Source organism: Salvelinus alpinus, chromosome 2 (genome assembly GCF_045679555.1).
Source record: "Salvelinus alpinus chromosome 2, SLU_Salpinus.1, whole genome shotgun sequence".
Classification (NCBI taxonomy): domain Eukaryota; kingdom Metazoa; phylum Chordata; class Actinopteri; order Salmoniformes; family Salmonidae; genus Salvelinus; species Salvelinus alpinus.
The window spans coordinates 124,866,176-124,893,874 of NC_092087.1; the positions used below are offsets into that span (position 1 = coordinate 124,866,176).

At 44.3% G+C, this 27,699-nt stretch overlaps 1 protein-coding gene and 1 long non-coding RNA gene across 3 annotated transcripts; one reads left to right on the forward strand and one right to left on the reverse strand.

Moving 5' to 3' along the window:
- Positions 1 to 155: 155 nt before the first annotated feature.
- LOC139568579 (M-protein, striated muscle-like) lies at positions 156 to 27,098 on the forward strand. 2 transcript variants are annotated; one of them, XM_071390501.1, is made up of 38 exons: positions 156 to 269; positions 1,481 to 1,607; positions 2,849 to 2,944; positions 3,572 to 3,707; positions 3,942 to 4,096; positions 5,275 to 5,367; positions 9,669 to 9,757; positions 10,158 to 10,202; positions 10,705 to 10,869; positions 11,131 to 11,292; positions 11,883 to 12,024; positions 12,421 to 12,620; positions 12,772 to 12,825; positions 13,614 to 13,741; positions 13,998 to 14,181; positions 14,477 to 14,494; positions 15,153 to 15,327; positions 17,386 to 17,507; positions 18,112 to 18,299; positions 18,557 to 18,683; positions 18,850 to 19,025; positions 19,274 to 19,388; positions 21,253 to 21,412; positions 21,507 to 21,613; positions 21,714 to 21,758; positions 21,882 to 22,018; positions 22,348 to 22,492; positions 22,828 to 22,887; positions 23,227 to 23,294; positions 23,582 to 23,695; positions 23,918 to 24,005; positions 24,130 to 24,168; positions 24,738 to 24,843; positions 25,116 to 25,279; positions 25,441 to 25,477; positions 25,692 to 25,714; positions 25,797 to 25,852; positions 26,042 to 27,098. In XM_071390501.1, the coding sequence occupies exons 2-38, from the start codon at positions 1,504 to 1,506 to the stop codon at positions 26,525 to 26,527; spliced, it is 4,509 nt and encodes a 1,502-aa protein (XP_071246602.1). In that variant the 5' UTR covers positions 156 to 269; positions 1,481 to 1,503; the 3' UTR covers positions 26,528 to 27,098. The 2 variants fall into 2 exon arrangements, with proteins under 2 accessions (XP_071246602.1, XP_071246601.1); XM_071390500.1 differs by lacking the exons at positions 13,614 to 13,741; positions 13,998 to 14,181; positions 14,477 to 14,494.
- LOC139568580 (uncharacterized) lies at positions 4,274 to 5,304 on the reverse strand. Its single transcript, XR_011673630.1, has 2 exons — positions 5,251 to 5,304; positions 4,274 to 5,021 (listed from the first exon to the last, which is right to left on the reverse strand). It is a non-coding gene; the product is annotated as an uncharacterized lncRNA (long non-coding RNA).
- Positions 27,099 to 27,699: the final 601 nt, after the last annotated feature.

Below are 27,699 nucleotides of genomic sequence, written 5' to 3' on the forward strand. Positions count from 1 at the left end.
TAATATCGACGAAATTGACGCAAATATTTGTGTTAATTATTTGACAACTTCAACAGCCACCTGCCCTCGTCAACTTTGACTGAACGTGTTGAATGGATCAGAAAATGCTGGTAAATGCTATATATAGTCATAAGTGCATCCATACATGGGGTGGTCGGGGAAAGCCATTCCTTGAGTGAGAGGGTAATATTTTTGTTACCATCAGCAAGTGCCTCCCTAGCGGCATCAGGCTCGTCTGCTACCGCTTTGCGCTGTTTTAATCTCAAGGGGTGAGTCGCGTTTCTATCTGTTATTTTATCATAATTACATTGAGCGGGTCGTTATAAATCCAACATTTTTATTTCAGGGGAACCTTATATTTCCAGTACATTAACGTTGATAATGGTCATATATGTTGTCATACATGTAGGCTAAGTGAAAGAGTGACAGATTTACACGTCGAGTTGTTTTGGGGATAGATAATTTGTCTCCAGTGAGGGATAAAGGGTTGTGTTGGAATTTATCTGAAGGCAGTTATACTTTCACTGTGCGCTAATGGCATGCCTTTGAATGAAGAGGTCGCTGAACCTATTTTCTTGGGTGCATCATTTTGGCAACCTAACTAATGATTGTATACCTAAGACACGTCCTGGAAAGCTGGATAATGTACTGTATAGGGAGGGTACATAAACAGTTTAGTATTGAATTTATTTAGAGGCAGTTGAATAATGAATGTATTGATTGATCAGGATGTAGATGACCTGTCTTATGTTAGGCCAATTTATTTTCTAATGCGAATTGGTCTAGATTCAGCCAAACGTGCAGGCTACTAATTTTCTTCTGTGGCTTTTGACCATGTTTCTCCAGTGCATTAGCCTTCAAACTTCTTTCAGCTATTCATAGATGAGCTGTGCTCGCTGTAAGGGGAAACATTTGAGGGGCTGACCCCTGTTGATATGGTGGTATGTGGAGGCAACATTCATGGCCCCTCTTAAACCATATACTTATGCCTGAACATGTATATTTGTGGCATAAATATCATAGAATTAGTATGCAAGGGAGATAATGTGAAAGATATATTCTCTGGCAAAGTATTTGGGGTTTAATGGAGAAATAATAACCATTGCGTATCAGTCCTTCGACAGCCATTTTGTGAGGCCTTCAAAGACAGAGATAGCCTGTGTGCCTATAAGTACGGGCGCTTCAGTTAGGCTATGTTGTCATTAATTATGTGAAAAGTTGATAATAATAGGGAATATTCATGTACTAAGGCTTTGCAGATTCTCATCAACCGTAGACAGTTGACAACTATAGTTGACAATAGCAGCGTGAAAGCGCTCAATGGGAAGTCATTATTGTGTCTGGTCATGCTAAAAACATTGATGTTAATGTTGAAAAACGTCGTTAACACAGCAAACCATCTCCAATGTTCAGTTGCATGTGAAGTAAAGGTAAACAATTCCATTTCCCTCCTCCCTCTCCTACCTGGTATTGTGACCAGGTTTCTTTTGAAGTGTTCCAGCCATGGCTACCAAGGTCATGCATTTTAATCAGAAGAAGCATGTGAGCCACCTCAGCCATCACAGCTCTCACACTACTAAGCATGTTGTCAAGGAGCACTCTTCAAGGTAGGCGATTAGTGTTATTGCTCACCTGCAGCACTCTAGAAAGCAGTTTTTTGGCAATACAGCAGCTGGAGCACAGTAGTGTGGATGTACATAGTGCTGGTGTAGAGGGAAGTGGAGTGGACAAGAGATGGTCTCCAACTTCAAATGTCCACCACCCCATGCTGATGCTACGCGGCTTGCGACAATGGATTTTTGCCTTGTTTTAGGGTCGTAGGGTCATAGCAGGCCACTAGATGTTGCTTTAGCGCTCCTCAGACCACCACAACCCTTTTGGTGGTTACGCCGTCGGCTGTGCTTCAAACTGAAATTCCAAGGTTATAGGAGTCTGTGGTGAGCTGAAGTGGTGGCGTTAAAATGGAACCGTACCCAATGAAGCCTCAACCTCAGAATTTGTCACGCTGCAAGCAGAAGCCAAAGTGTTGGGACCTATTGACCGGGTCATAGCAGGTCGTGACGTTGATGTTGTTATGCAACCCATGTCTAGTGTGCATGCCACTGCTTCACTGTGCCTGAAACATATGCTGAACTCTGTTCTAGAACCCAACCCATCAAGAAAAAACTATCCAGTTACTGGACTCTTTACTAGTTATATTTGATAAGAAATTAAAGGGCAATTCTGTAACTTTTCAACCTCCTATTCATCATATCCAGCACCAAACCAGTGTCCATATATGTGAAAACAGCACGTTTCTATGATCTGTGGTTAAAGAGACAAGAAGAAAGGTACAAAAAACAATGGTTCTCTGTGACATCACAGGGTAGGCCACGGTGATTTTCTAAACCTGCAACGAGTTTCTAGCCCAGGGGATAGTATTTTCTTGCTCCTCACGTCACCACAAATCTCATAGGGTTTGAAAATCCATGTTTTTAAAATGTTTCACTTTTGATGATGTCACCGGGTAGACGTTTTTAACTCTCAATTTTTTTTCTACAATACGTAGAAATGCTCAATTTTCACATATGTTGACAATGGTATTGTGCTGGAGATTGAAAATGAGGTAGAAAAGTGAACTTTTGTCCAATACCAATGATCTCACCATCTAAGTGAAAACCACAAAATTAATTGCTTTATTAGCTTTTATGTCCCTTTTTGGTTTTTGATATGAAGTATATTCTGCAATTGTTTTTACATTTTAAAACCGCAGTACCACCACAACAGTGCTGGCACTAAGTGTTTGTTAATCTTCCTGTTCTAATGACTCTAATGACTCTAATGACTCTAATGACTCTAATGACTGCAGGAAATCAAGCTCCAAGTCAGTGAACCAGGTGCAGCACACCCACGCCACAGAGGCTATGGCTGAACCAGCCTATACAGTGCCGGCGTTCAGGCAGAGGTGGGTCCAATAGGACAGTGTCTCCTAGCTACATTGGCCCAGTACAGAAACAACCTCTAGCTCTTACCCCTAGACACTTGTGTAGATCTGAAAGGATTCGATAGGCGTAAGCAATTTGGCAAAATCTCCACCCAACTAAGATGGAACTACTACCATACCTATTCAATTCTTTCAGGTTTACATGAAGTGCCTAGGGGAAGGGGCTAGGGGTTGTTTCTGGACAGGGCCGATATGTCATGCTGTTTTAGGTGTAAGGGAATATGAACCACAGTCAGAGCTGACTGCAGGCAAAAACTAGCAGGAGCTACTATGGTGACTGAAAAACACAGCAAATATGCCAAATTGTGTCCTGGTACATGTGTTGTATTTCATTATACAGCAGGGATCATCAACCAGATTCAGCTGCGGGACGATTTTTAAATCCAACAATGAATAAAAAAACGATGACAAAAAGCAAGCCCCCAGTTGTGGAACCCTGTTATACAGGATGAGTTGGTTAGATGTTAATAACGAACCTATCTGACCTAATACTGGACAATACGTTGAAGTGTTCGTCGTTTTTTATTAAACACTGTATATTGTACCGGTATATAAATTCCTATCTTTCCTGCTGTGGAATATGTGTAGAGACGCCGGTGAGATAGAGGAGTACCAGCGAGTGTCTAGTCATGTTGGGAAAGGACTTGCTTCCATTCAGAAGGAGCTCCACAGGATGAGAGTGGCCACAAAGACCCAAGTGGAGAATATTGCGATTAAGAGAGAGGTAATACACGGGATTGTGGAAGGGTCATGTTATATACAGTGCTGCTGACACAGGATCATATATCATTGATGAAACCCTGTGATTTGCAAATACCACAGTTAAACAGATATGTCATATTTGATAGCTTTTTGCCTATAGTTTCTATTATCCTATTTCTAACTGTACTAACCTTATCACTGCTGGAGGAAAGGTTCCCCCTCATTTGCTAATGCAACCTATACTGCCTCTCCTCAGGTGCAGGAGATGATGCACAAGAGGGTGACGTCGAGTACGGAGACGGTCAAGGCCCCTGACTTCCTGGTGGCTCTGAGGCCCCACACCATGTGGGAGAAGACTCCTGTCAAGCTGTTTTGCACTGTAGACGGTCACCCCAGGCCTATTGTCAAATGGTTAGGAGCGCTCGCCTCTTATTGAACTACTGTTGTGCTTCATTATGTATCAGTTTCCATATTGTGTATGCATCTGGTAACCACTATGATTAGCCATGTAGTCCTTGAGATGTGACATGTTTCACCAACAACTTAGCATCTGCTTTATATAATTTATATAGTTCAGAGACATTTGCCTACGATGGTTTAAAATGCACTTTTAATTAGCATTTACCTGCAGTTGTGGTTGTAAACTGGTTATAATGACATCATTTCAACCAGATTTGTCCTCTGGGACAGTACTTGGCTGGCCTTCATTATGGTGTCTATTGGAGCTTTTTAGTGAGGTTTCCTCACTTTATGGGTCTCATTAGCGCCATGTTAATGATCACATTAGCACCAATTACACCATCTCTACTTTAACAGCCAGCACCTTGGTCTTGGCTAATGCTATAAATGTCTCTGCACATTTCACTGTTTATTGGAGGGACTTCACAGATATTTAGACTATATTTTGTTTGTTTCCTGTTAACGGCCTCCCGAGTGGCACAGTGGTCTAAGGCACTGCATCGCAGTGCTAGCTGTGCCACTAGAGATTCTGGGTTTGAGTCCAGGCTCTGTCGCAGCTGGCCACGACCAGGAGACCCATGGGGCGGCGCACAATTGTCCTAGCGTCGTCCAGGTTAGGGGAGGGTTTGGCCGGCAGTGATGTTCTCGTCCCATCGCTCACTAGCGACTCCTGTGGCAGGCCGGGCACAGTGCACGGTGATACAGTCGCCAGGTGTACTGTGTTTTCTCCGACACATCGGTGTGGCTGGCTCCCGGGTTAAATGGGCATTGTGTCAAGAAGAAGTGCGGTTGGGTTGTGTTGCGGAGGACGCACGGCTCTCGACCTTCGCCTCTCCCGAGTCCGTACGGGAGTTGCAGCGATGAGACAGGGCTGTAACTACCAATTGGATACCACGAAATTGGGGAGGGAAAAAAAGGTTTCCTGTCAACACGGCCTCATTAGAAATGTTCAAAATAGTGACCAAAATAGTGACCTAGCAAATATGCTAACATATTAATTATGTCAAAATTATGCAATATTACTTATATGTCACATAACAGATGTATTAAAAACACTTCAGTACTAAAAATTCCATCAATATTGAGGTGTAAAAGAACCCACTTACTAATTTGATGCCTTGTTTTTTCAGGTATAAGGGAGGAAAACCTGTTGACCCACTGAGTGCCGCAGGAAAGTACAAGATTGAGAACAAGTATGGAGTACACAGTCTGATTATTAGCAGGTACTGTGCCTCACTCTAATTCACTGTCTCTTTTCATGTTAATTGGTTCAATTTGACCAAGGTCAAGTTCGGGTTAATTTCAACTTGATTAAGGACATGAACCGAAATTCAATTCACATACTGTAGTATTTGAAATCATTATTACATACATTAAATTGTGTTTCATTTCTTGAACTTACTGACGTCAAATTAAATTGTCACTTGCCTTGTTCTACTCTATGAACAGGTGTTGTTTTTCCACTTGTTGTCAGGCGGTACCCATTGTCCCCCTTTGGTTGTTCCCTGTTGCCAGTGGAAGTGAATGGCACCCCAGTGAAACTGAAGGGGGGAGGGGGTTGTTGCATTTCCTATTTAGTCTAAAGCCAGCTCCGCCTATTAACACAGCCTGCATGTCGCTGGCCCGCCCGGCCCTGGTCTTCAAGACTCCTCAGCTGTTCATACCGAAGTGCTGACCTCCGTGTCATTCGATCCTTTCATTCCTCCTCCCCCCTCTTTCTCTCTCGCTCTCTGCACTGAATCTCTCCTACGTCGTCATTACGTTACTAGGTCAAAAAGGAGACCGCAGTTTAAGGTAGCCCCCCCCCTCCCCTCCTCCGCCCCAACACGCTCTCTTTCATACCCTTTTCTTTTCCTCACTTAATCAGTTAGTTGTCTTTGATAATATTTGAAGAGAAAGAGAGTAACAGTGGGAATAAAATGGCCTGAGATCCATATCACCCCAGCTGGGAAAATGGAAAACGGATCGTCTTTAAAATAGTACTTCCAGAGGGGAAGGTCACATTTCTCCTCTTCTATTCTCACCCTCGGTTTCTCCTTGGGAATGTCTGTCCTCACGATGTGCCGCCTTCTTAACGCCTTCTGCTGCTTCAGAACGTTGCCTTCTGTTCGACGGCGCTCGCTCTCAAGCCATGAGATCACTTTCCAAAATGCAATGTCTCCTCACTCATGTCGTCAAACATTTGACTGGGATTAAAAGTCGTCCTTTAAAAGGCATGAAGGTGAAGGGGAGGATGTTATGAACTAAATACATTTCTTGGATGTTACACAGTCCTGAAGTCATTTAACACAATGCCAATAACCCCCTATGACATGAACAGTTTTTAACCAATCAGAATTCAGGATTAGACCCACCTGTTGTATAAACAGTGATAATGAACAGCACAATACACATGTACCTGTCACGATCGTGTGGAGGAGAGACGGACCAAGGCGCAGCGGGATATGAATACATCTTCTTTTATTAGAACCACGAAGATGAACACGAAACGAAACACTTATACAAACTATACAAAACAACAAACGACCGTGAAGCTACAAACGAAAGTGCACACACAAGCTACTTACGTTCAACATAGACAATTACCCACAAACACCTAAAGCATATGGCTCCCAATCAGAGACAACAATAACCAGCTGTCTCTGATTGAGAACCAAATCAGGCAACCACAGACTTTCCTAAACACCTACACTCAACCATAGACATACCTAGACACATACACTCAACACAAACCCATACACTACAACCAACACCCCCTATACCATATAATCACCCAAAACACACACATACCCCATGTCACACCCTGACCTAACTAAAATAATAAAGAAAACAAATAATACTAAGGCCAGGGCGTGACAGTACCCCCCCCAAAAGGTGCGGACTCCGGCCGCAAAACCTGACATATAAAGGGAGGGTCCGGGGTGGGCCCTAATATGGCGGCGGCTCGGGTGCGGGACGTGGCCCCCACTCCAGCATTGTCAATATCCGCTTCGGTGTCTCTGGTAGATCCTGGCTGACTGGCGGATTCAGCCGATCCCGGCTGACTGGCAACTCTGGCTGCCCATGGCTGGCGGGCGACTCTGGCTGCCCATGGCTGGCGGGCGACTCTGGCTGCCCATGGCTGGCGGGCGACTCTGGCTGCCCATGGCTGGCGGGCGACTCTGGCTGCCCATGGCTGGCGGGCGACTCTGGCTGCCCATGGCTGGCGGGCGACTCTGGCTGCCCATGGCTGGCGGGCGACTCTGGACGCTCATGGCTGGCGGGCGACTCTGGACGCTCATGGCTGGCTGACGGCTCTGGACGCTCATGGCAGGCTGACGGCTCTGGACGCTCATGGCAGGCTGACTGCTCTGGACGCTCATGGCAGGCTGACGGCTCTGGACGCTCATGGCAGGCTGACGGCTCTGGACGCTCATGGCTGGCTGGCGGCTCTGGACGCTCATGGCTGGCTGGCGGCTCTGGCAGATCCTGTCTGGGTGGCGGTTCTGGCAGATCCTGTCTGGTTGGCGGTTCTGGCAGATCCTGTCTGGTTGGCGGTTCTGGCAGATCCTGTCTGGTTGGCGGCTCTGGCAGATCCTGTCTGGTTGGCGGCTCTGGCAGATCCTGTCTGGTTGGCGGCTCTGGCAGATCCTGTCTGGTTGGCGGCTCTGGCAGATCCTGTCTGACGAATGGCTCTAGCAGCTCCTGACTGACGAACGGCTCTGACGGCTCGGGACAGACGGGCGGCTCTAATGGCTCGGGACAGACGGATGGCTCAGACGGCACTGGACAGACGGATGGCTCAGACGGCACTGGGCAGACGGATGGCTCAGATGGCGCTGGGGAGACGGATGGCTCAGATGGCGCTGGGGAGACGGATGGCTCAGATGGCGCTGGGGAGACGGATGGCTCAGATGGCGCTGGGGAGACGGATGGCTCAGATGGCACTGGGGAGACGGATGGCTCTGGCCGGATGAGGCGCACTGTAGGCCTGGTACGTGGTGCCGGAACTGGTGGTACCGGGCTGGAGACACGCATCTCAAAGCTAGTGCGGGGAGAAGGAACAGGGCATACTGGACCCTGGATACGCACATTAGGCCTAGTGCGTGGTGCCGGCACTGGTGGTACCGGGCTGGGGACACGCACTTCAAGGCTAGTGCGGGGAGCAGCAACAGGATGCACAGGACTCTGGAGACGCACAGGACACTTGGTGCGTGGCGTAGGCACCGGTGGTAATGGGCGGGAGACACGCACCATTGGACGAGTGCGTGGAGGAGGAACAGGGCTCTGGAGACACACTGGAAGCCTGGTGCGTGGTGTAGGCACTGGTGGAACTGGACTGGGGCAGGGAGGTGGCGCCGGAAATACCGGACCGTGCAGGCGTACTGACTCCCTTGAGCACCGAGCCTGCCCAACCTTACCTGGTTGAATGGTCCCCGTCGCCCGCCCAGTGCGGGGAGGTGGAATAACCCGCACCGGGCTATGTAGGCGAACCGGGGGCACCATGCGTAAGGCTGGTGCCATGTAAACCGGCCCGAGGAGACGCACTGGAGACCAGACGCGTTGAGCCGGCTTCATGGCACCTGGCTCAATGCCCAATCTAGCCCTACCAGTGCGGGGAGGTGGAATAACCCGCACCGGGCTATGAACACGTACAGGAGACACCGTGCGCTCTACTGCGTAACACGGTGTCCGCCCGTACTCCCGCTTTCCACGGTTAGCCTGGGAAGTGGGCGCAGGTCTCCTACCTGCCCTCGGCCCACTACCTCTAAGCCCCCCCAAGAAATTTTGGGGTTGTACTTGCGGGCTTCCAGCCTTGCCTCCGTGCTGCCTCCTCATATCGCCTCCTCTCGGCTTTCGCTGCCTCCAGCTCTTCACGAGGGAGGCGATATTCTCCCGGTTGTGCCCAAGGTCCCTTTCCATCCAAAATCTCCTCCCATGTCCATGAATCCTTTGTTCCTTGCTCCTGTTGCCACTGATCACGCTGCTTGATCCTTGTTTGGTGGGTAATTCTGTCACGATCGTGTGGAGGAGAGACGGACCAAGGCGCAGCGGGATATGAATACATCTTCTTTTATTAGAACCACGAAGATGAACACGAAACGAAACACTTATACAAACTATACAAAACAACAAACGACCATGAAGCTACAAACGAAAGTGCACACACAAGCTACTTACGTTCAACATAGACAATTACCCACAAACACCTAAAGCCTATGGCTACCTTAAATATGGCTCCCAATCAGAGACAACAATAACCAGCTGTCTCTGATTGAGAACCAAATCAGGCAACCACAAACTTTCCTAAACACCTACACTCAACCATAGACATACCTAGACACATACACTCAACACAAACCCATACACTACAACCAATATATATACCATATAATCACCCAAAACACACACATACCCCATGTCACACCCTGACCTAACTAAAATAATAAAGAAAACAAATAATACTAAGGCCAGGGCGTGACAGTACCATTTATTTGAGCCAATGAAATCGTAATATACTAATATCTAATTTCCTTCACTTTAGGTGCGTGGTGAGTGATACTGCAGAGTACAGCGCCGTGGCAACGAACTCCCATGGATCAACTACCAGCAAGGCCTCTGTCACTGTCAAGAGTGAGTTTTTCTCTCTCTCTCTCTCTCTCTCTCTCTCTCTCTCTCTCTCTCTCTCTCTCTCTCTCTCTCTCTCTCTCTCTCTCTCTCTCTCTCTCTCTCTCTCTCTCTCTCTCTCTCTCTCTCTCTCTCTCTCTCTCTCTCTCTCTCTCTCTCTCTCTCTCTCTCTCTCTCTCTCTCTCTCTCTCTCTCTCTCTCTCTCTCTCTCTCTCTCTCTCTCTCTCTCTCTCCCTCTGTCTTTGAAGTATTTGCACTGAAGGATTTGAACTGCTATTAAAAGTTCCCTCAAATGTCACTCTCCAACGCAACAAACACCCATAGCATATGAATCTGAATGAAGGTTTTCATTTTTGAAAAGAATGTTCCTTCTTCCCTTTCTAAAAATGATTTGTATTCCTCATAGGACCAGCAGGAGGAGCCTATGGGTCCTGCCAGCTTTCTGGTCAAGGTGAGAGGAAAGAGTGGATTGAGGAGGAGGGTGGGTGGAGAACCAGCCCAGTGCTGCTGGAGTGGGGCCCAGACATGGCAGGCTTTGCTTGAGATCAGAGTCCACAAATAACAGTCTCTATCTAAGTGGCCTGATAAGCACTGGAAACTATTGTGAGCGTGACTTTGTGTTGTTCTGGCCCTGAGACAGTCAACGAATGAAAACAAGTGGTGACTTATATTCAACACACACTGGAAGGACCTTACAATGTCACAATACAACAAACTTTTACTAACACATCAACCATGATAATATTGGATTGTGCTAAACTGGTTTGTTTACATGTCATACTGACATTTCTTCATCCACAGCTGCATAATATCTGTATGTATTATATACTGATATCGGTATATGTTGTTTAAGTGTTTGTTTAACACAGATCATAGCAAGTACTATAGGGCATTATTGGTATACTTGAGATGTACTACTATATTAGCATGTGTTGTCCTTGTCTTCTCCTCAGTGCCCCACCTGACTGTGATCCACCACAGTAAGCTGGAGATCACCATGCTGGATAGGTTTGGAGTGTCGTTCGGAACAGAGGGAGGTTCCATTAGTCTGGTGTGTACCATGGTGGTGGTCCCTGATCTGCCCAACGTACCACCACTAGCCCAGTGGTACAGAGACGGTGAGCGAGTGAACATTACTCAATGGTACATCATCACAATACAGCACCACACAGGAGAGCCATACAGTACATTGTGCAGAAAACACAGCGCATCTTAATTCACAGCACATGTCCGTACAGCGCAGCCCAGCATATTACAGTATGACATAGAATGAAGGAACAGTTTTTGAAAACATTCTACGGTCATGTTCTTACGGTCAACTCTCAACAACAACCAACTACTCGATAAAGTGTTGTTATTCCGTCTCTGTTGTTGATCAGATAAACTGCTGAAGGCTGGGAAGTTGGCTGAGATTAAGGTTGGTGGGGGCGCTGCCACTTTGACTTTGCCCCACCTGGCCAAGGATGATGAGGGTCTGTACACCCTCCGCATGTGGACGAAGGACGGCACCACCGAGCACAGCGCCTACCTCTTTGTGAAAGGTAAAGTCATAAGGTCTTATAATTAAATGATAATATTATAATTTCTTTGGCTGTCCCCATAGGAGAACCTTTGAAGAGTCTTTTTTGGTTGCAGGTAGAACCATTTTGGTTCCAGGTAGAACCCTTTTGGGTTCCATGTAGATGGGTTCCATGTAGAGCCCTTTGTACAGAGGGTTCTACATGAAACCCAAAAGGGTTCTACCTGGAACCAAAAACGGTTCTCTAATGTGGAAGAACCCTTTTGGAACCCTTTTTTCTAAGAGTGTAGAAACAACATATTTATATTTGAGAAATATTATTTAATGTTATACATTAGAAAGGAAAGAATGTTTACTATAATTCTATACATTAGAAACAATACCAGGTTTGAGGTTTGTTGTTAAGAAACATTTAGTGATAAATGACACAGTTCCAACGGGCCCTTTAAACGTCAGGCCTGACTCAACACAAAGATATGCTCTAGGCATTCAGTTTGTAATCCCATACATATTTGCATGTGTTAACCCAAGTGACTTATACAGTGTTGCCACTTTGTCTCCTTATTCTCTACAGTCCCACCTTGCTTCCTTGTTCTCTTCCTTATTCCCCAGATGCTGCTCGCTCTGTGGCCGGAGCACCTGGAGCACCAATCAGCGTCAAGGCGTTTGACATCAACTCGGACTACGTCCTGGTTGCCTGGAAACCCCCCAACACCACCAACGAGGCTGCCATCACCGGATACTTTGTGGACAAGTCAGTTTTAGTCATTTAGGACCTTAGGTTAGACTCTCCCATCCAGAATCTCCAACAATAGTCAATAAAAGCAGATTTGATTGTAGTTGTTAGAAGATGCAGAAGACCTAAAGGATGGCCATTGAGAGTGTAAGACAGTGGAGTGATTGTGAGAAACTTCACGGTCACATGATGTTTCAGATCTAATCTGGTAGAGCAATTGGTTTTGTGAAGCTACCGGATCTCACAGAGCCAAACAAAGACTTGTGACGAAGGCATGCGAATTAGATTTCTAGATAAATGACTGATGGAACTACAAACATCTGCACTATCATTGTTGACGTCCATTCAGACCAGCACTTCCACACGTCAATACATTCTATGGTTTGTGATGTAATTCCTTCTCCTCCTGTACAGACGTGAGTCTGGTAGTGCTACCTGGTCCCAGTGTAACGACGCCCCAGTGCGGATCTGTAAGTACCCCGTGCACGGCCTGAGCGTGGGTCACGCCTACCACTTCCGGGTCAGGGCTGTCAACAGTGCCGGGATCAGCAGACCATCCCGCGAGTCTGACAAGGTGACTGCCCTGGACCCAGCTGAGCGAGAGAGACTGCAAGGTACATAACCACACACACACACTCATGATGTCTACTTGAGTGCATACTCAAAGGACATCTTTTATATTTAGATTTTTGGGTGAAATATCAGCCAGCAGATGCACCTTTGTGTCATACATGACTTTTCTGTTTTTTTCCTCTGTTGAAACAGTGATTAAACTGGATGGGAAACATGAAGTAGTGATTAAAGATGATGACCTGGAAGGTAGAGTATGCCAACAATGGTAACGGACCAAAATATTGTGTTCTATTCCTCTCGTCTATTAAACAAAAACACTAGATAACAAATGAACCTTCCACACAGCATTAAAATCAACATATCCACCACATTTCCATAACTGACCAATATCCATCAAAGCAAATACCTGTTGAATATATTGTATCGGCAAAAGCCCTTACAATATACAATAATATACACATGAATGTATGTACACATAAATAGTTGTGTTCTCAGTACCTTAAAGGAGAAGTGGAAGGATTTGTCTCCATCATTATTAATCAATAAACCCTCACGCTTCCTGCTCACCTTCTGCTTTTAGATTGGACTTTGGTATTGCCATAGTAACAACTCTAATGATACTAGTCATATTAATATCAAAACTTCATAATAAGAATGAATAAAAACTTTTCTAAGAAACTTCATTGACCACACTGGAACGAACGGTAAGACGAACACCGTAATAAATAGGCAACTAACCAGCCAGCTCTTTAAACTTAGATTTAACATGGGTAGATTACATTTATTTTCCTTATAACTTATATCCTTAATTTTTCATATCCAAACGTCATCCTTTGCGTTATATAACTTTTAACCCATCATCTAACTCTTGACGCAAACATTGTAACTAAAACGATCTAAACTAACCCCAAATGTAATTCCATAATAATAAATACTAAATGAACCCTAAATGTTCTTTAAAGTTGATGTAATTAGTATTGATCAAATAATACGTGTTATGAAGTATTGTTCAATGCCATTCAATCCCAATATAGGTTACGTTACATTGCCGGGGGAGCCTACAGATGTGCATGCCTCAGAGATATTCAAATCATATATCGTGCTGAGCTGGAAACCCCCCAGCCCTCGTGGACGGGCACCACTGTGGTACATCATCGAGAAGGTGTGTGGCTGCTCCTTTCCCCTTCCCATCTACAGTATGTAGATCTCTCAGTACAGGAACGGTAGTAGATTAGACAGTCCATTTATCATTTCACAACTTTCAATCTGTCTAAAGTGCAGTAATATTTTTGCAAAATGGCAGAAATAACAGCTGGCAGGTATGTTGCTAAAGGCATTATTCAAATGAGATTAGTGATTCAATGACGTTGTAGAAGGCTTTACCTTTCATTTGCCCTCCCGTCCCAAATATCCACTAGTCCGTGTCAGGCACTGGGGCTTGGCAGAGGATCAACACAGCAGTGAAACTGCAGTCCCCTCGCTACCCCGTTTTCGATTTGGAAGCCGGGAAAAAGTACCAGTTCCGTGTGTATTCTGAGAACTTGTACGGGGCCAGCGAGGCCTCTAAGCCTACAGATCCCATCGAAACGGTGGATGAGCATGGTAAGAGTGGGGTTTAGCACACACACACACACACACACACACACACACACACACACACACACACACACACACACACACACACACACACACACACACACACACACACACACACACACACACACACACACACACACACACACACACACACACACACACACACACACACACACACACACACAGAGACGAGCACATACACACACAGAATGTATGATACATGCATTTACAAACAGTGACAGTCAAGGAATCCTTCCAATTCTACTTTGATAAATGAGACTCTGTTTAACATATGTTTCAGGTAGTGAGCGGCCTGTTGGTATGTACAATATAAAGCACAACGTTTATCCCTTATTTTAAACATACTGAGATTTATGTAATGTGACTATCACACTCCTGTAATGTCACAATCACAAATCGGTCTTTCACCCCTGTTCGTATTTTGGAGAAACTAACTACCAATGATGATGGGCATGATTAAGTCACATCAAATCCTACAGTATCCTCACCCTAACGTCACAATCACAAAATACGTTTCGTCCCCACAATATCCATGATTGATAATGGTACACTCTTGTCTGACACGAACTCCCGTCATGAAAGACGCATGACATCATGTATCACAACTGAAAATAATGCCTCTGTCATCCCTTGCTGAAGGTATGTTTTGTGGAATATAGTCCACAGGTTTACAGAATGGTTATTGTGTCCATTGTTCTTTATATTTCTGTATCTCCTCATAACATTGCACCAAGATATCACATCACATCAGGTATGTTATGCATAATGAGAAATGCTTTATTTTTCACGTCTTAAATTAAGGTGTTTATAAATGATGACGATCATTTATTTGAAGATTTATAATGAAGATATATGTGTTTTTCTAATTCCTAACCCCTTTACTCTGTTACTGTGTAGTAATGATACATCAACTCAATATCTCCAGTCCCCAACATGCATGTGTTTTGCCTGTGTAGGTGTTCCCTCCGCTCCTGGTCAGGTGGTTGCCACCAGGAACACCAAGTCCTCCGTGTTTGTGCAGTGGGACCCCCCCAAACACCCCAACCACCTCATGGGATACTACATAGACGCCTCTTTGGTGGGATCAAAGACCTGGGCCCCATGCAACCATAAGCCCTACAAGCACACCAGGTAGCCATTTAAACATATACGTTTGTCTACTAGTTATCTATTCAAGTTACGGCAGTGATTTAATATTAGATATGTTATTAAAGGAGATGGGACAGTGAATGTAGTGTGACAGGCCTCTGGCTTGAGAATAATCCAGAAATAAAATCTTTGCAAAACGAGACACTGATTTGGCAAAATCCTGACACCTACAGTGCCTTCAGAAAGTATTCAGACCCCTCAACTTTTCCCACATTTTGTTACATTACAGCCTTATTCTAAAATCTGTTAAATAAAAACAAATCCTCAGCAATCTACACACAATACCCCATAATGACAAAGCAAAAACAGGTTTTTAGAAATTTTAGCAAATGTATTAAAAATGTATTTTCATAAGTATTCAGACCCTTTGCTATCAGACTGGAAATTCAAATCAAATCAAATGTATTTATATAGCCCTTCTTACATCAGCTGATATCTCAAAGTGCTGTACAGAAACCCAGCCTAAAACCCCAAACAGCAAGCAATGCAGGTGTAGAAGCACGATGGCTAGGAAAAACTCCCTAGAAAGGCCAAATCCTAGGAAGAAACCTAGAGAGGAACCAAGCTATGAGGGGTGGCCAGTCCTCTTCTGGCTGTGCCGGGTGGAGATTATAACAGAACATGGCCAAGATGTTCAAATGTTCATAAATGACCAGCATGGTCAAATAATAATAATCACAGTAGTTGTCGAGGGTGCCACAGGTCAGCACCTCAGGAGTAAATGTGAGTTGGGTTTTCATAGCTGATCATTGAGAGTATCTCTACCGCTCCTGCTGTCTCTAGAGAGTTGAAAACAGCAGGTCTGGGACAGGTAGCACGTCCGGTGAACAGGTCAGGGTTCCATAGCCGCAGGCAGAACAGTTGAAACTGGAGCAGCAGCACGGACAGGTGGACTGGGGACAGCAAGGAGTCATCATGCCAGGTAGTCCTGAGGCATGGTCCTAGGGCTCAGGTCCTCCGAGAGAGAGAAAGAAAGACATAATTAGAAAGAGCATACTTAAATTCACACAGGACACCGGATAAGACAGGAGAAATACTCCAGATATAACAGACTGACCCTAGCCCCCCGACAATTGAGCTCAGGTCCATCCTGTGTACATTGATCATCCTTGAGATGTTTCTACAACTTGATTGGAGTCCACCTGTGGTAAATTCAATTGATTAGACATGATTTGGAAAGGCACACAACTGTCTATAAAAGGTCCCACAGTTGACAGTGCATGTCACCGCAAAAACCAAGCCATGAGGTTAAAGGAAGGAATTGTCCGTAGAGCTACAAGACAGGATTGTGCCGAGGCACAGATCGGGGGAAGGGTACCGAAACATTTCTGCAGCATTGAAGGTCCCCAGAATACAGTGCCCTCCATCATTCTTAAGTGGAAGAAGTTTGGAACCACCAAGACTCTTCCTAAAGCTGGTCGCCTGGCCAAAATTAGCAATCGGGGGAGAAGGGCCTTGGTCAGGGAGGTGACCAAGAACCAGATGGCTAGGAGGCCAGCATCCCGGAGTCGCCTCTTCACTGTTGACTTTGAGGCTGGTGTTTTGCGGGTACTATTTAATGAAGCTGCCAGTTGAGGACTTGTGAGGCGTCGGTTTCTCAAACTAGACACTAATGTAGTTGTCCTTTTGCTCAGTTGTGCACCGGGGCCTCCCACTCCTCTTTCTATTCTGATTAGAGCCAGTTTGCGCTGTTCTGTGAAGGGAGTAGTACACAGAGTTGTACAAGATCTTCAGTTTCTTGGCAATTTCTCTCATGGAATAGCCTTCATTTCTCAGAACAAGGATAGACTGACAAGTTTCAGAAAAAGTCCTTTGTTTCTGGCCATTTCGAGCCTGTAATCGAACCCACAAATGCTGATGCTCCAGATACTCAAGTAGTCTAAAGAAGGCCAATTTTTAATATTTTCTTTCAAAAACAAGGACATTTCTAAGTGACCCCAAACTTTTGATCGGTCGTGTATATTGTCCAGGTCTTAGAGTCAGCAATTATACCTTAAATTCAAGACGTATAGATGATCATGTTTCATTTCCCTGTTTTAGGTTTGTGGTCCATGGACTGACCCCGGGGGAGACCTATGTGTTCCGTGTCCAGGCTGTCAACATCTATGGCCTCAGTGATGAGTCCCAGGAGTCGACTCCTATTGCTGTGGAGCCCGCCCTCAGTGAGTATCAATAGAATGTTGCCATATGAGAAATGCAGTATTGCCATCAATTAATACAATTGTATTTATAAAACTCTTTTTACACCAACAGTTGTCACATACAGTGCTTTACGGTAACCTTAACTAGACCCCCAAAGAGCAAGCACTATGGCCTTACTATCAATACTTAACTTTGACTATTTTCCTTTGTCCAATATGAAAGATTTTATGGTTTCATCTAGAGAGGGGAGTGGAGTATGGTATGTATTGAGTTGTTCTGTTATCTAGGGGTGTTTTAATGCACAGTTTTGCTCCTGAACAAGTTCACCACCAGACTTATTCACTGTCCCTTCCCCCAACTTTTGCTGTGTCTGTGCTCTGAACGCTTGTCAGAGTATCACAGTATTATCGTGTGTTTCCTTTCAAATCACCCGCCATACTGTACATACAGTTTAACCACTACATATATCACTGTATAACAAAAAACCCTCATGCAACTGTATGACAAACCCCATATAAAAAAAAAAATGTCTATGAATTTTCACATCAGTTTGAAATGAAAAACTGGTCAATTTTACATGATGGAAAGGTATTCTGAACTTACCTGTGTGACTCTGTGCCACAGCGACTCCCAGTGCACCTCATGGCATCACCATGCTGAGCTGTGACGGAGCCTCCATGATCATTGCCTGGAAGAGCCCCAAGCACTGCGGTGGCTCCAAGATCAACGCCTACTACGTCGATAAGCGTGATGCAGACACCCTGGCCTGGAAGGAGGTCAACTCTGCCGCTACCAAGACCAGGACCTACACGGTACGTCACGTGGTGTCAGAAGTGGCATCTGATTAGGATAAATAGGTTTGCTTCTTCATACATAATGGTTTAATAACTGCAGTGCTGATAGTGTGAATGCTATGTACTCTTCCCTCTGCATCTAAATAATAGATTAGATCTATAATTAAACTTTGCCATTCAAAATCAATAGCAAATATGTAGCTACTTGTAGCAACACTGTTGAAAATATTGGATACATTTGGGTCCCTGTCTCAATATTGTCCCCTTCTCTTCAGGTCGACGGTCTGACGGAGGGAACCTTTTACGAGTTTAAGGTCAAGGCTGGGAACCTGGCAGGTGTGGGCATGCCCTCTGCTCCCAGCACACCTCTGAAGTGTGAGGCCTGGACTACCACAGTACCTGGTAAAGTAACCATCGTATTATGAGTATTTTTTATCATTAGTATTGTGGTACTGCATAATGTCCCTGTTACTTATTTAATTTGAAATGAAGTTATTTTAATTTGAATAATGTTCCAGCTATGGGCAGTGAGATTGTGCAAGGTTACTGTTTGACCTTTGACCTTTAGGTCCAGCCTATGACTTGGCCTTCAGAGAGGTCAGAGGTGACTCCCTGGTCATCCTGTGGAAGGCCCCTGTCTACACCGGCGCCAGTGCCGTCACTGGATACATGGTGGAGATGGCCAAGAAGGGCCATCACTACCACCCCCTGAATGAAGAGGCTATTGGCCACTGTTACCTGCAGGTAAACAAGCAGCTACAGCATGTAGACCTGCAGACATGATGATTCACATCATCTCTGCAGAGTTTGTATATTGAATCTTAACTTGTAATATGTGTGCGTAAAACTCAAGAATGTAGCTTGAATCATGTATTGATATAGAAAGGTTCATTAAACTTCATGTTGTGTTCATGTAACTCAAGTTAGGATTCAGTCTACAAATTCACAATGTAATGTTTAATGGATGTAATGATTTGTTGGCGACTGTATAGGTGACTGGTCTGGAGGCAGGAGCAGAGTATACGTTCAAAGTGAAGGCTGTCAACGCTGAGGGAACAGGAAAGGCCTCCCAGACATCTGAGCCAGTGGTTGCCAAGGCTCTGCCAGGTAATAATACTTATATGACAGCTATATGACAACTGTATGACATTTACTGTATGACAACTTCAGTCTGATATAGCCTGTTCGATTTGTGTTTGAACAGTTTTGGTAAAGGAACATACAGTGGGGAGAACAAGTATTTGATACACTGCCGATTTTGCAGGTTTTCCTACTTACAAAGCATGTAGAGGTCTGTCATTTTTATCATAGGTACACTTCAACTGTGAGAGACGGAATCTAAAACAAAAATCCAGAAAATCACATTGTATGATTTTTAAATAATTAATTTGCATTTTATTGCATGACATAAGTATTTGATCACCTACCAACCAGTAAGAATTCCGGCTCTCACAGACCTGTTAGTTTTTCTTTAAGAAGCCCTCCTGTTCTCCACTCATTACCTGTATTAACTGCACCTGTTTGAACTCGTTACCTGTATAAAAGACACCTGTCCACACACTCAATCAAACAGATTCCAACCTCTCCACAATGGCCAAGACCAGAGAGCTGTGTAAGGACATCAGGGATAAAATTGTAGACCTGCACAAGGCTGGGATGGGCTACAGGACAATAGGCAAGCAGCTTGGTGAGAAGGAAACAACTGTTGGCGCAATTATTAGAAAATGGAAGAAGTTCAAGATGACGGTCAATCACCCTCGGTCTGGGGCTCCATGCAAGATTTCACCTCGTGGGGCATCAATGATCATGAGGAAGGTGAGGGATCAGCCCAGAACTACACGGCAGGACCTGGTCAATGACCTGAAGAGAGCTGGGACCACAGTCTCAAAGAAAACCATTAGTAACACACTACGCCGTCATGGATTAAAATCCTGCAGCGCACGCAAGGTCCCCCTGCTTAAGCCAGTGCATGTCCAGGCCTGTCTGAAGTTTGCCAATGACCATCTGGATGATCCAGAGGAGGAATGGGAGAAGGTCATGTGGTCTGATGAGACAAAAATAGAGCTTTTTGGTCTAACTCCACTCGCCGTGTTTGGAGGAAGAAGAAGTATGAGTACAACCCCAAGAACACCATCCCAACCGTGAAGCATGGAGGTGGAAACATCATTCTTTGGGGATGCTTTTCTGCAAAGGGGACAGGACGACTGCACCGTATTGAGGGGAGGATGGATGGGGCCATGTATCGCGAGATCTTGGCCAACAACCTCCTTCCCTCAGTAAGAGCATTGAAGATGGGTCGTGGCTGGGTCTTCCAGCATGACAACGACACAAAGCACACAGCCATGGCAACTAAGGAGTGGCTCCGTAAGAAGCATCTCAAGGTCCTGGAGTGGCCTAGCCAGTCTCCAGACCTGAACCCAATAGAAAATCTTTGGAGGGAGCTGAAACTCCGTATTGCCCAGCGACAGCCCCGAAACCTGAAGGATCTGGAGAAGATCTGTAGGGAGGAGTGGGCCAAAATCCCTGCTGCAGTGTGTGCAAACCTAGTCAAGAACTACAGGAAACGTATGATCTCTGTAATTGCAAACAAAGGTTTCTGTACCAAATATTAAGTTCTGCTTTTCTGATGTATCAAATACTTATGTCATGCAATAAAATGCAAATTAATTACTTAAAAATCATACAATGTGATTTTCTGGATTTTTGTTTTAGATTCCGTCTCTCATAGTTGAAGTGTACCTATGATAAAAATTACAGACCTCTACATGCTTTGTAAGTAGGAAAACCTGCAAAATCGGCAGTGTATCAAATACTTGTTCTCCCCACTGTATGTCACACACACCTCCATTGGTTTTGAGCAGTATTTCCATTAGCTTTTGGTTTGAACAGTTTTGCTGAAGCATAATATGTACATTTCCTCTCTACCACTCAGCAATAAAGGTTATTATTTTGTTTGTTTTCATGTGTTAAGGCACCCAGGAGATCCAGTGTGGAGTGGATGAGGACACTGGGGATATTTTCCTGTCATTCGAGGCCTGTGAGATTTCTGAGACCTCCAACTTTGCTTGGTCTAAGAACTACAAAGAAATCAGTGACTGTACAAGAGTCGCCATAGAAACTAAGGGCAAACAGTAAGTGTTTTTTTGTTGTTGTCTTTATTGACCTCACAACCATAATAAATATTTTTGTCAACATAATTTGTCTCAACATTTATTTATTTTCCAGCTCTAAGCTGACTTTCGTCAACCCAGACGTGAGTGATTTGGGTGCCTTCTCTGTGGTTGTGACTGACACTGATGGAGTTTCTGCCAGCCACACCGTGACAGAGGATGGTAGGTTTGGATATGCCCCTAGACTCAGGTTTAAAAATATAGATATGTTTCTTGTCAAAGTTTATACCGATATTCTTCATTCTTGAATTTAATCTTGCAGCCCTGAACACCATGCTCGAACTCAGCTACAACATCAGACATCCAAGTGAGTATTATCCTTCAATATGCATCTTTGTCCGGGGTGAAGTGTCACATAGGAATCTTTTCACAGTACCACAACAAATATCCCTTGAGAATTGATCATTTCTTTGTTTGTTTCTTCGTCCAGTTGTCCCACTGAAGCACCAACTGAACTATGAGGTTCTAGAGAAGGGCCACGTGCGTTTCTGGCTGCAGTGCCTCAAGATGTCACCCGCCGTCACCTATAGGTTCATTGTCAATGACAAGGAGGTCACCAGCAGTGATGTACGTGCCAAACCGACAACCTCAAACATTGCTTTTTAATCAAGGAAAAGGAAGGTGTGCTAGATGGCACAGTTAACAAAGCAACAGAAAAAATATTTAAAAATGCATGTAAACATGATATGCCTTTTTCTGTACTCTGAATTTCACTGATTAATTTAATTCAATAATATTGTATTCATCCCACAAGGGGCAATTATGCAGTGTGAATATACATAACAAATAACATGAGACATAATCACATTGAACATATAAACAGTGAAACATAAAGGTAATAGTTATTAGGAAACATGCCTGATGTAATGATGGTATGTGTTTTGTATGTGCCACAGAGCCACAAGATCAGCCATGACGTGAACACCGGGGTGATCCAGATGACTGTGGATCACTTCTCCAAGGCCAGCGAGGGCACCTACACCGTCCAGATCCACGACGGCAGAGCCAAGAACCAGAGCTCTCTGGTCCTGGTGAGAGATGGTGAGAGGGGATTTAATATACAGTACGTCAGACCTGGGTTCAAATACTATTTGAAATGATTTCAAATACTTTATCTGGGCTTGATTCAGTTTCCCGGCGCAATAGAACCAATAGAATAGTCAATAAAAACCACAAACTCTGCCCATCTGGCAATCCAGGTAAACTAAAGCAAACACTAAAATGATTTGATAGATTTCAAATAGTGTTTGAACCAAAGTCTGATATACACATATGATAATAGTAAGCATTTTCTTCTTTACTATAAGGCTATGGTGCTAGAGTGTAAGAGGCTGGGTATTAGGTTAAGTACTGACGTTGTTGTGGTCTATTCTCAGTGTTCAAGGCTGTCTTGAAGGAGGCTGAGTTCCAGAGGTCAGAGCACATCAGGAAACAAGGTATTATATCCTAGTACACAGATGATTGATGGCACATATTTGATCTATAGTATGAAAGTTTGTGTAATTTTTCAAGACTTTGTTGTCTTGATATCATACATTAGTAATCAGCTGGTCTGTTAGTTTGATTTTCAACATTTCAGACTGCGCTGTAGATAAAGTTTGTACGGGTCCCTTGTGGTTCAGTTGGTAGAGAATGGTGCTTGCAACGCCACGGTTGTTGGTTTGATTCCCACGCGGGACCAGTATGAAAAATGTATGCTAAATTACATAAATGTAAAAATGGACTGTATATTGTGATAATAGTTTTGAAAATGAAATATCTCTTATCGTGTTTAGGTCCCCACTTTGCTGAGTACATTGCCTACCATGTGGATGACGACTGTACTGTTCTGCTCGTCTGCAAGGTAACAAACACGTTTTCTAGGACCTGTTGTTGTGGTTACAGATTTCAATTTACTTCAGGTTGAAACTGTGTACACATTTGTAATCATTGGGGCTTTGCTGTTTACCCATTAAATTGTTTGGGAGCATATATAGTTTTTTGGGACTTCGTTGTGATATAGTTTACTCTCTGTTAGTCAGCACCTCTACAAACATGTTTGGGTGTGCTTCAGCTCATGCTTTTTCCTAAGCTCTTCAGTGATTTAAAAGTGTCAGGACAGATTGTATTCTGTATGTGTTCGTGTCTCAGGTTGCCAATGTGAAGAAAGAGACTGTGTTCCACTGGTTCAAGGATGAGGAAGAGATTGTTCTGGAGACCCCTCCTAACGTGATGTCTGGATCTGTTGCTCTCCCCATCTCCTTGGTAACTACTGCTGTGAACGTTGAAAGCAATGACTGCACAAGGAATACAACTGCTCAAGGGAACTCTGTTTTTTGCAGACATTTTCTTATATGAATATTGACCCTGTTTTTCAATTTCCCACAGTATCGTTTTTTTCCCCAAGATCACGATACTATCTAAAATATTGCAAGATTTTTCTGAGTTGATAATATAATCTCAGTAAATACTACCTTTTTTCTTTAGTTCTCCAGAAAAGACCAGGGCCATTACAAAGCTAAACTCAGTGATGACAGAGGGAAAGACTCTTCTGTCTTTGACATTTCTGGCCAAGGTACACTCCTGCTCCAGGATCTCCATGATCTATAATCTGATTATTGATACAATATAATTTCCTTTATCAGGACATATTGAAATTTAATTCTTCTTTCAACGAATATTCTGTTTTTGATTTGCAGTATTTGACGATATTATCAACGCCATTGCCCACATTGCTGGTAAGTACTTTGTATCAAAACACCTGCTGGGAAAAATATTGATGTTCTCCCTTGCATTGTTGTGGTACTTCGTGTTGGTTGGATTGTGAAGGTACTTAGTGTTGGTGTGGTTGTGAAACTACTTAGTGTTGGTGTGGTTGTGAAGGTACTTAGTGTTGCTGTGGTTGTGAAGCTACTTAGTGTTAGTGTGGTTGTGAAGGTACTTAGTGTTGGTGTGGTTGTGAAGGTACTTAGTGTTGGTGTGGTTGTGAGGCTACTTAGTGTTGGTGTGGTTGTGAAGGTACTTAGTGTTGGTGTGGTTGTGAAACTACTTAGTGTTGGTGTGGTTGTGAAGGTACTTAGTGTTGGTGTGCTTGTGAAGGTACTTAGTGTTGGTGTGGTTGTGAAGGTACTTAGTGTTGGTGTGGTTGTGAAGGTACTTAGTGTTGGTGTGGTTGTGAAGGTACTTAGTGTTGGTGTGGTTGTGAAGGTACTTAGTGTTGGTGTGGTTGTGAAGGTACTTAGTGTTGGTGTGGTTGTGAAGGTACTTAGTGTTGGTGTGGTTGTGAAGCCTCTCCTTTTCCTCTCAGGGTCTTCTGCCTCTGAGCTGGTTCTTCAGTGTACCCCAGAAGGCATCAGGCTCCAGTGCTACATGAAGTACTACACAGAGGAGATCAGGACTGCCTGGTTGCACAAGTACGCACATCTCATCCTCTACATCACACTCTGCAAGGCCGGTTACACAGTATGCAGCCATTTTGGAGATGAGATTTGAAGGCATACTTTAACCTACGCCAATCAATGGATGTTTCTAGATACTATTTTTTTAAATTTAAGTTTAGACTGTAGGGTAGATTTGTCTGTTGGTCTAACCTCAACTTAAAGTATCCATCCTTTAAATATAACTGTGGAAAGACAGTAACGCAGGAGTTTCATTTAGACAAATAAACCTGACCATGTCCGTTTAGGGATAGCAAGATCTCGTCGTCTGAGAAGATGAGGATCGCCGGCACAGCTGAGATGGCCTGGATGCAGATCAGGGAGCCATCAGAGAAGGAGAAGGGACACTACTCCATCCAGATTATGGATGCCTCCAAGTCCCACACTCGCACATTCGACCTCTCCGGACAAGGTTAGCATTGCGAGAGAAAAAATCCCAGCGGGTAAAAAGATGTTACAATGTTGAAATCATGTCATTGCAACCAGACGTTTTGACCACTAGGATTGTTTTAAATTGCACTTAGCTTGTCTTTTGTAGATGATGTCTTATCATGTCAATTTGTCTTTTTGTAGCATATACCGATGCCTATGAGGAGTACCTGAGACTCAAGTAAGATACTTATTGCTGTGCTTTTCTTTTTATGGTTTTTCGTCCAAAGTTAGTTTTTTTTGCAAAATGCAACACGTAAGATAAGAGTGAAATAATTAAAAGTTCCACAGGTTTTATAAGGCACAAATTTGTCCTCATCGTATACACACTGCCAAATGTTTTGGTAATACACCAAGTCCTTGATTTATAACAATGTCATTATTTTATCTTTCAGGGCTGCAGCCTTCGCTGAGAAGAGTGAGTAGACTATATTTACACAATACATATTATCCTAGTGATTACGTGATAACAAGTACTAATTGACTGTTCTAATCCTCAGACCGTGGTAGAGTGGTTGGTGGTCTGCCGGATGTGGTCACCATTATGGAGCAGAAGGTGGGATATACTATGCACTCTGAACAAACTTTATATCATGATGATATATGCTTGTATAAGATTGTGATTGTATTGAAAATACATGGTCTCTTGTAGAGAATTGCGTGCATATTCAAGAGATCTTTCTCTCTGACCTCTATCTCTCTGACGTCTGACCTCTCCTCTCCACCTCCCTCTGTCCAACTTCAGACCCTGAGCCTGACCTGCACAGTCTGGGGTGACCCCAGTCCAGAGGTCACCTGGTTCAAGAATGAAAATGAAGTAGTCTCCACTGAGCACGCCAAGATAACGCTTGAGGCCAATAAGTTCGCCAGCCTCACCATCACCGCCGTCACGTCCGAGGACTCCGGCAAGTACAGCATCAACGTACGGAACAAATATGGCGGGGAGTTCGTGGAGATCACCGTGAGCGTCTACAAGCAAGGCGAGAGCCCCCCCGAGCCCAAAATGGGAGGGAGAGGAGCAACACCTGCACCCCTGGCCTCCAAGACCCCTGCCCAAACCCCTACCCCTGCCCAAACCCCCATCCCCCAGACCCCCACCCCATCCCTTAAGTCCCCCACCCCGTCCCTAAGGTCCCCCACCCCAACCGCCAAATCCCCAACCCCCCCTAGGCATGTTAAGTCGCCCAGCCCTGCCAGATCTCTCAAGTCACCAACCCCCCCTAGAAAGTAACCAGGGATATTGATGCCTGAGAAGGCTTGAGGCATTGCCTGCTACTGATTTATAGCATGAGTTGAGTGAAACCAGAAGCTGTTACATGAAGGTGTCCATTTTAGGTGTCATATAGCTTGGTCACTGAGCTTTAACATGCAAGAAATGTTTGAAAAAATAAATGAACAGAGTAGATGTTAAGTGTTAATCATAAAAAAAGCTGCACCTTCCACTATACTGTACTATATAATGGAATGTCTGAAGACCTGGGATCAGCCTGCCTAAAGTGCCTGGTGGGCAGGGTTTGTGCCAGGCGGTGCCAGGTGGGCGGAATTTTCCATTGCAACAGGCAAGCTCAATCAAGCACAGCTAAAGTTTTTGAAGTGAATTCAAATGGTATTTGAGCCCAGGTCTGAATGTCTGTGTCTATTTCTCTGTGGATGGTGAATAGATGTCAGAGAGTGCAGACGGAAAGACACACGGCCAGTGCCGTCTGCACTGCAGTCGCTATGCCAGAGAAGTTACGTTTGTCTGCACCGTGTTGTGTTTCCCCCTTTGCTTTGTGTTAGAAATAAACCTCATTTATCACCTCTGTTGTCTTTTCCTGTCATTCTTTCTTTTTATTTCCCTCACTTGTCTCCTCTCACCTCCTAATTGTCTTTCTTTTATTAAGGAAGAACCTTTTAGTCATTTACCAATAACTTTAGACGATACGGACTTCTGTGTGGCACAATATCCTTTTGATATTCTCCTCAAATATGTATTAAGAACATGTTATACCTTATTACAAATGTACACTCCACAGAAGAGGTCATATTTGGTGTAACAACACTACCTATAAAGAATACTACTGTGTTTCCTTTTACCCAAACAAGATACTACTAGCCTGACTTCTTCCAAACCTCTGAAAGGAGAGGCAGGGACTGTCATGTGATGTGTTTTGTCAAAGTGGTGAATGGGGTGGAAACTGCAGCAGGTTTGATCTATTAGCATAAAAAAAATCAAATCCACACTCATCATTGACTGCTCACTTTTTTTACTTCAGTCATACGACAGCGGTGCCGGTCAGGGTTGATTTGCTGGCTGTGATTCACAATGTTCAACTTACTGGACAATTTAACACATTCAATGGGAATTTAAAAGCCGAAAGAGCTGGCTATCATTGCTGACCATGAAGTAAGTCTAGTTTGTTG

Coding starts and splice junctions, on each gene's coding strand:
- LOC139568579 (XM_071390501.1), top strand. CDS start 1,504: ATGGCTACCAAGGTCATGCATTTTAATCAGAAGAAGCATGTGAGCCAC. Junction 10,870..11,130: donor AGCCCAGTGGTACAGAGACG/GTGAGCGAGTGA, acceptor GTTGTTGATCAG/ATAAACTGCTGAAGGCTGGG. Junction 25,715..25,796: donor TGCAGCCTTCGCTGAGAAGA/GTGAGTAGACTA, acceptor TCTAATCCTCAG/ACCGTGGTAGAGTGGTTGGT.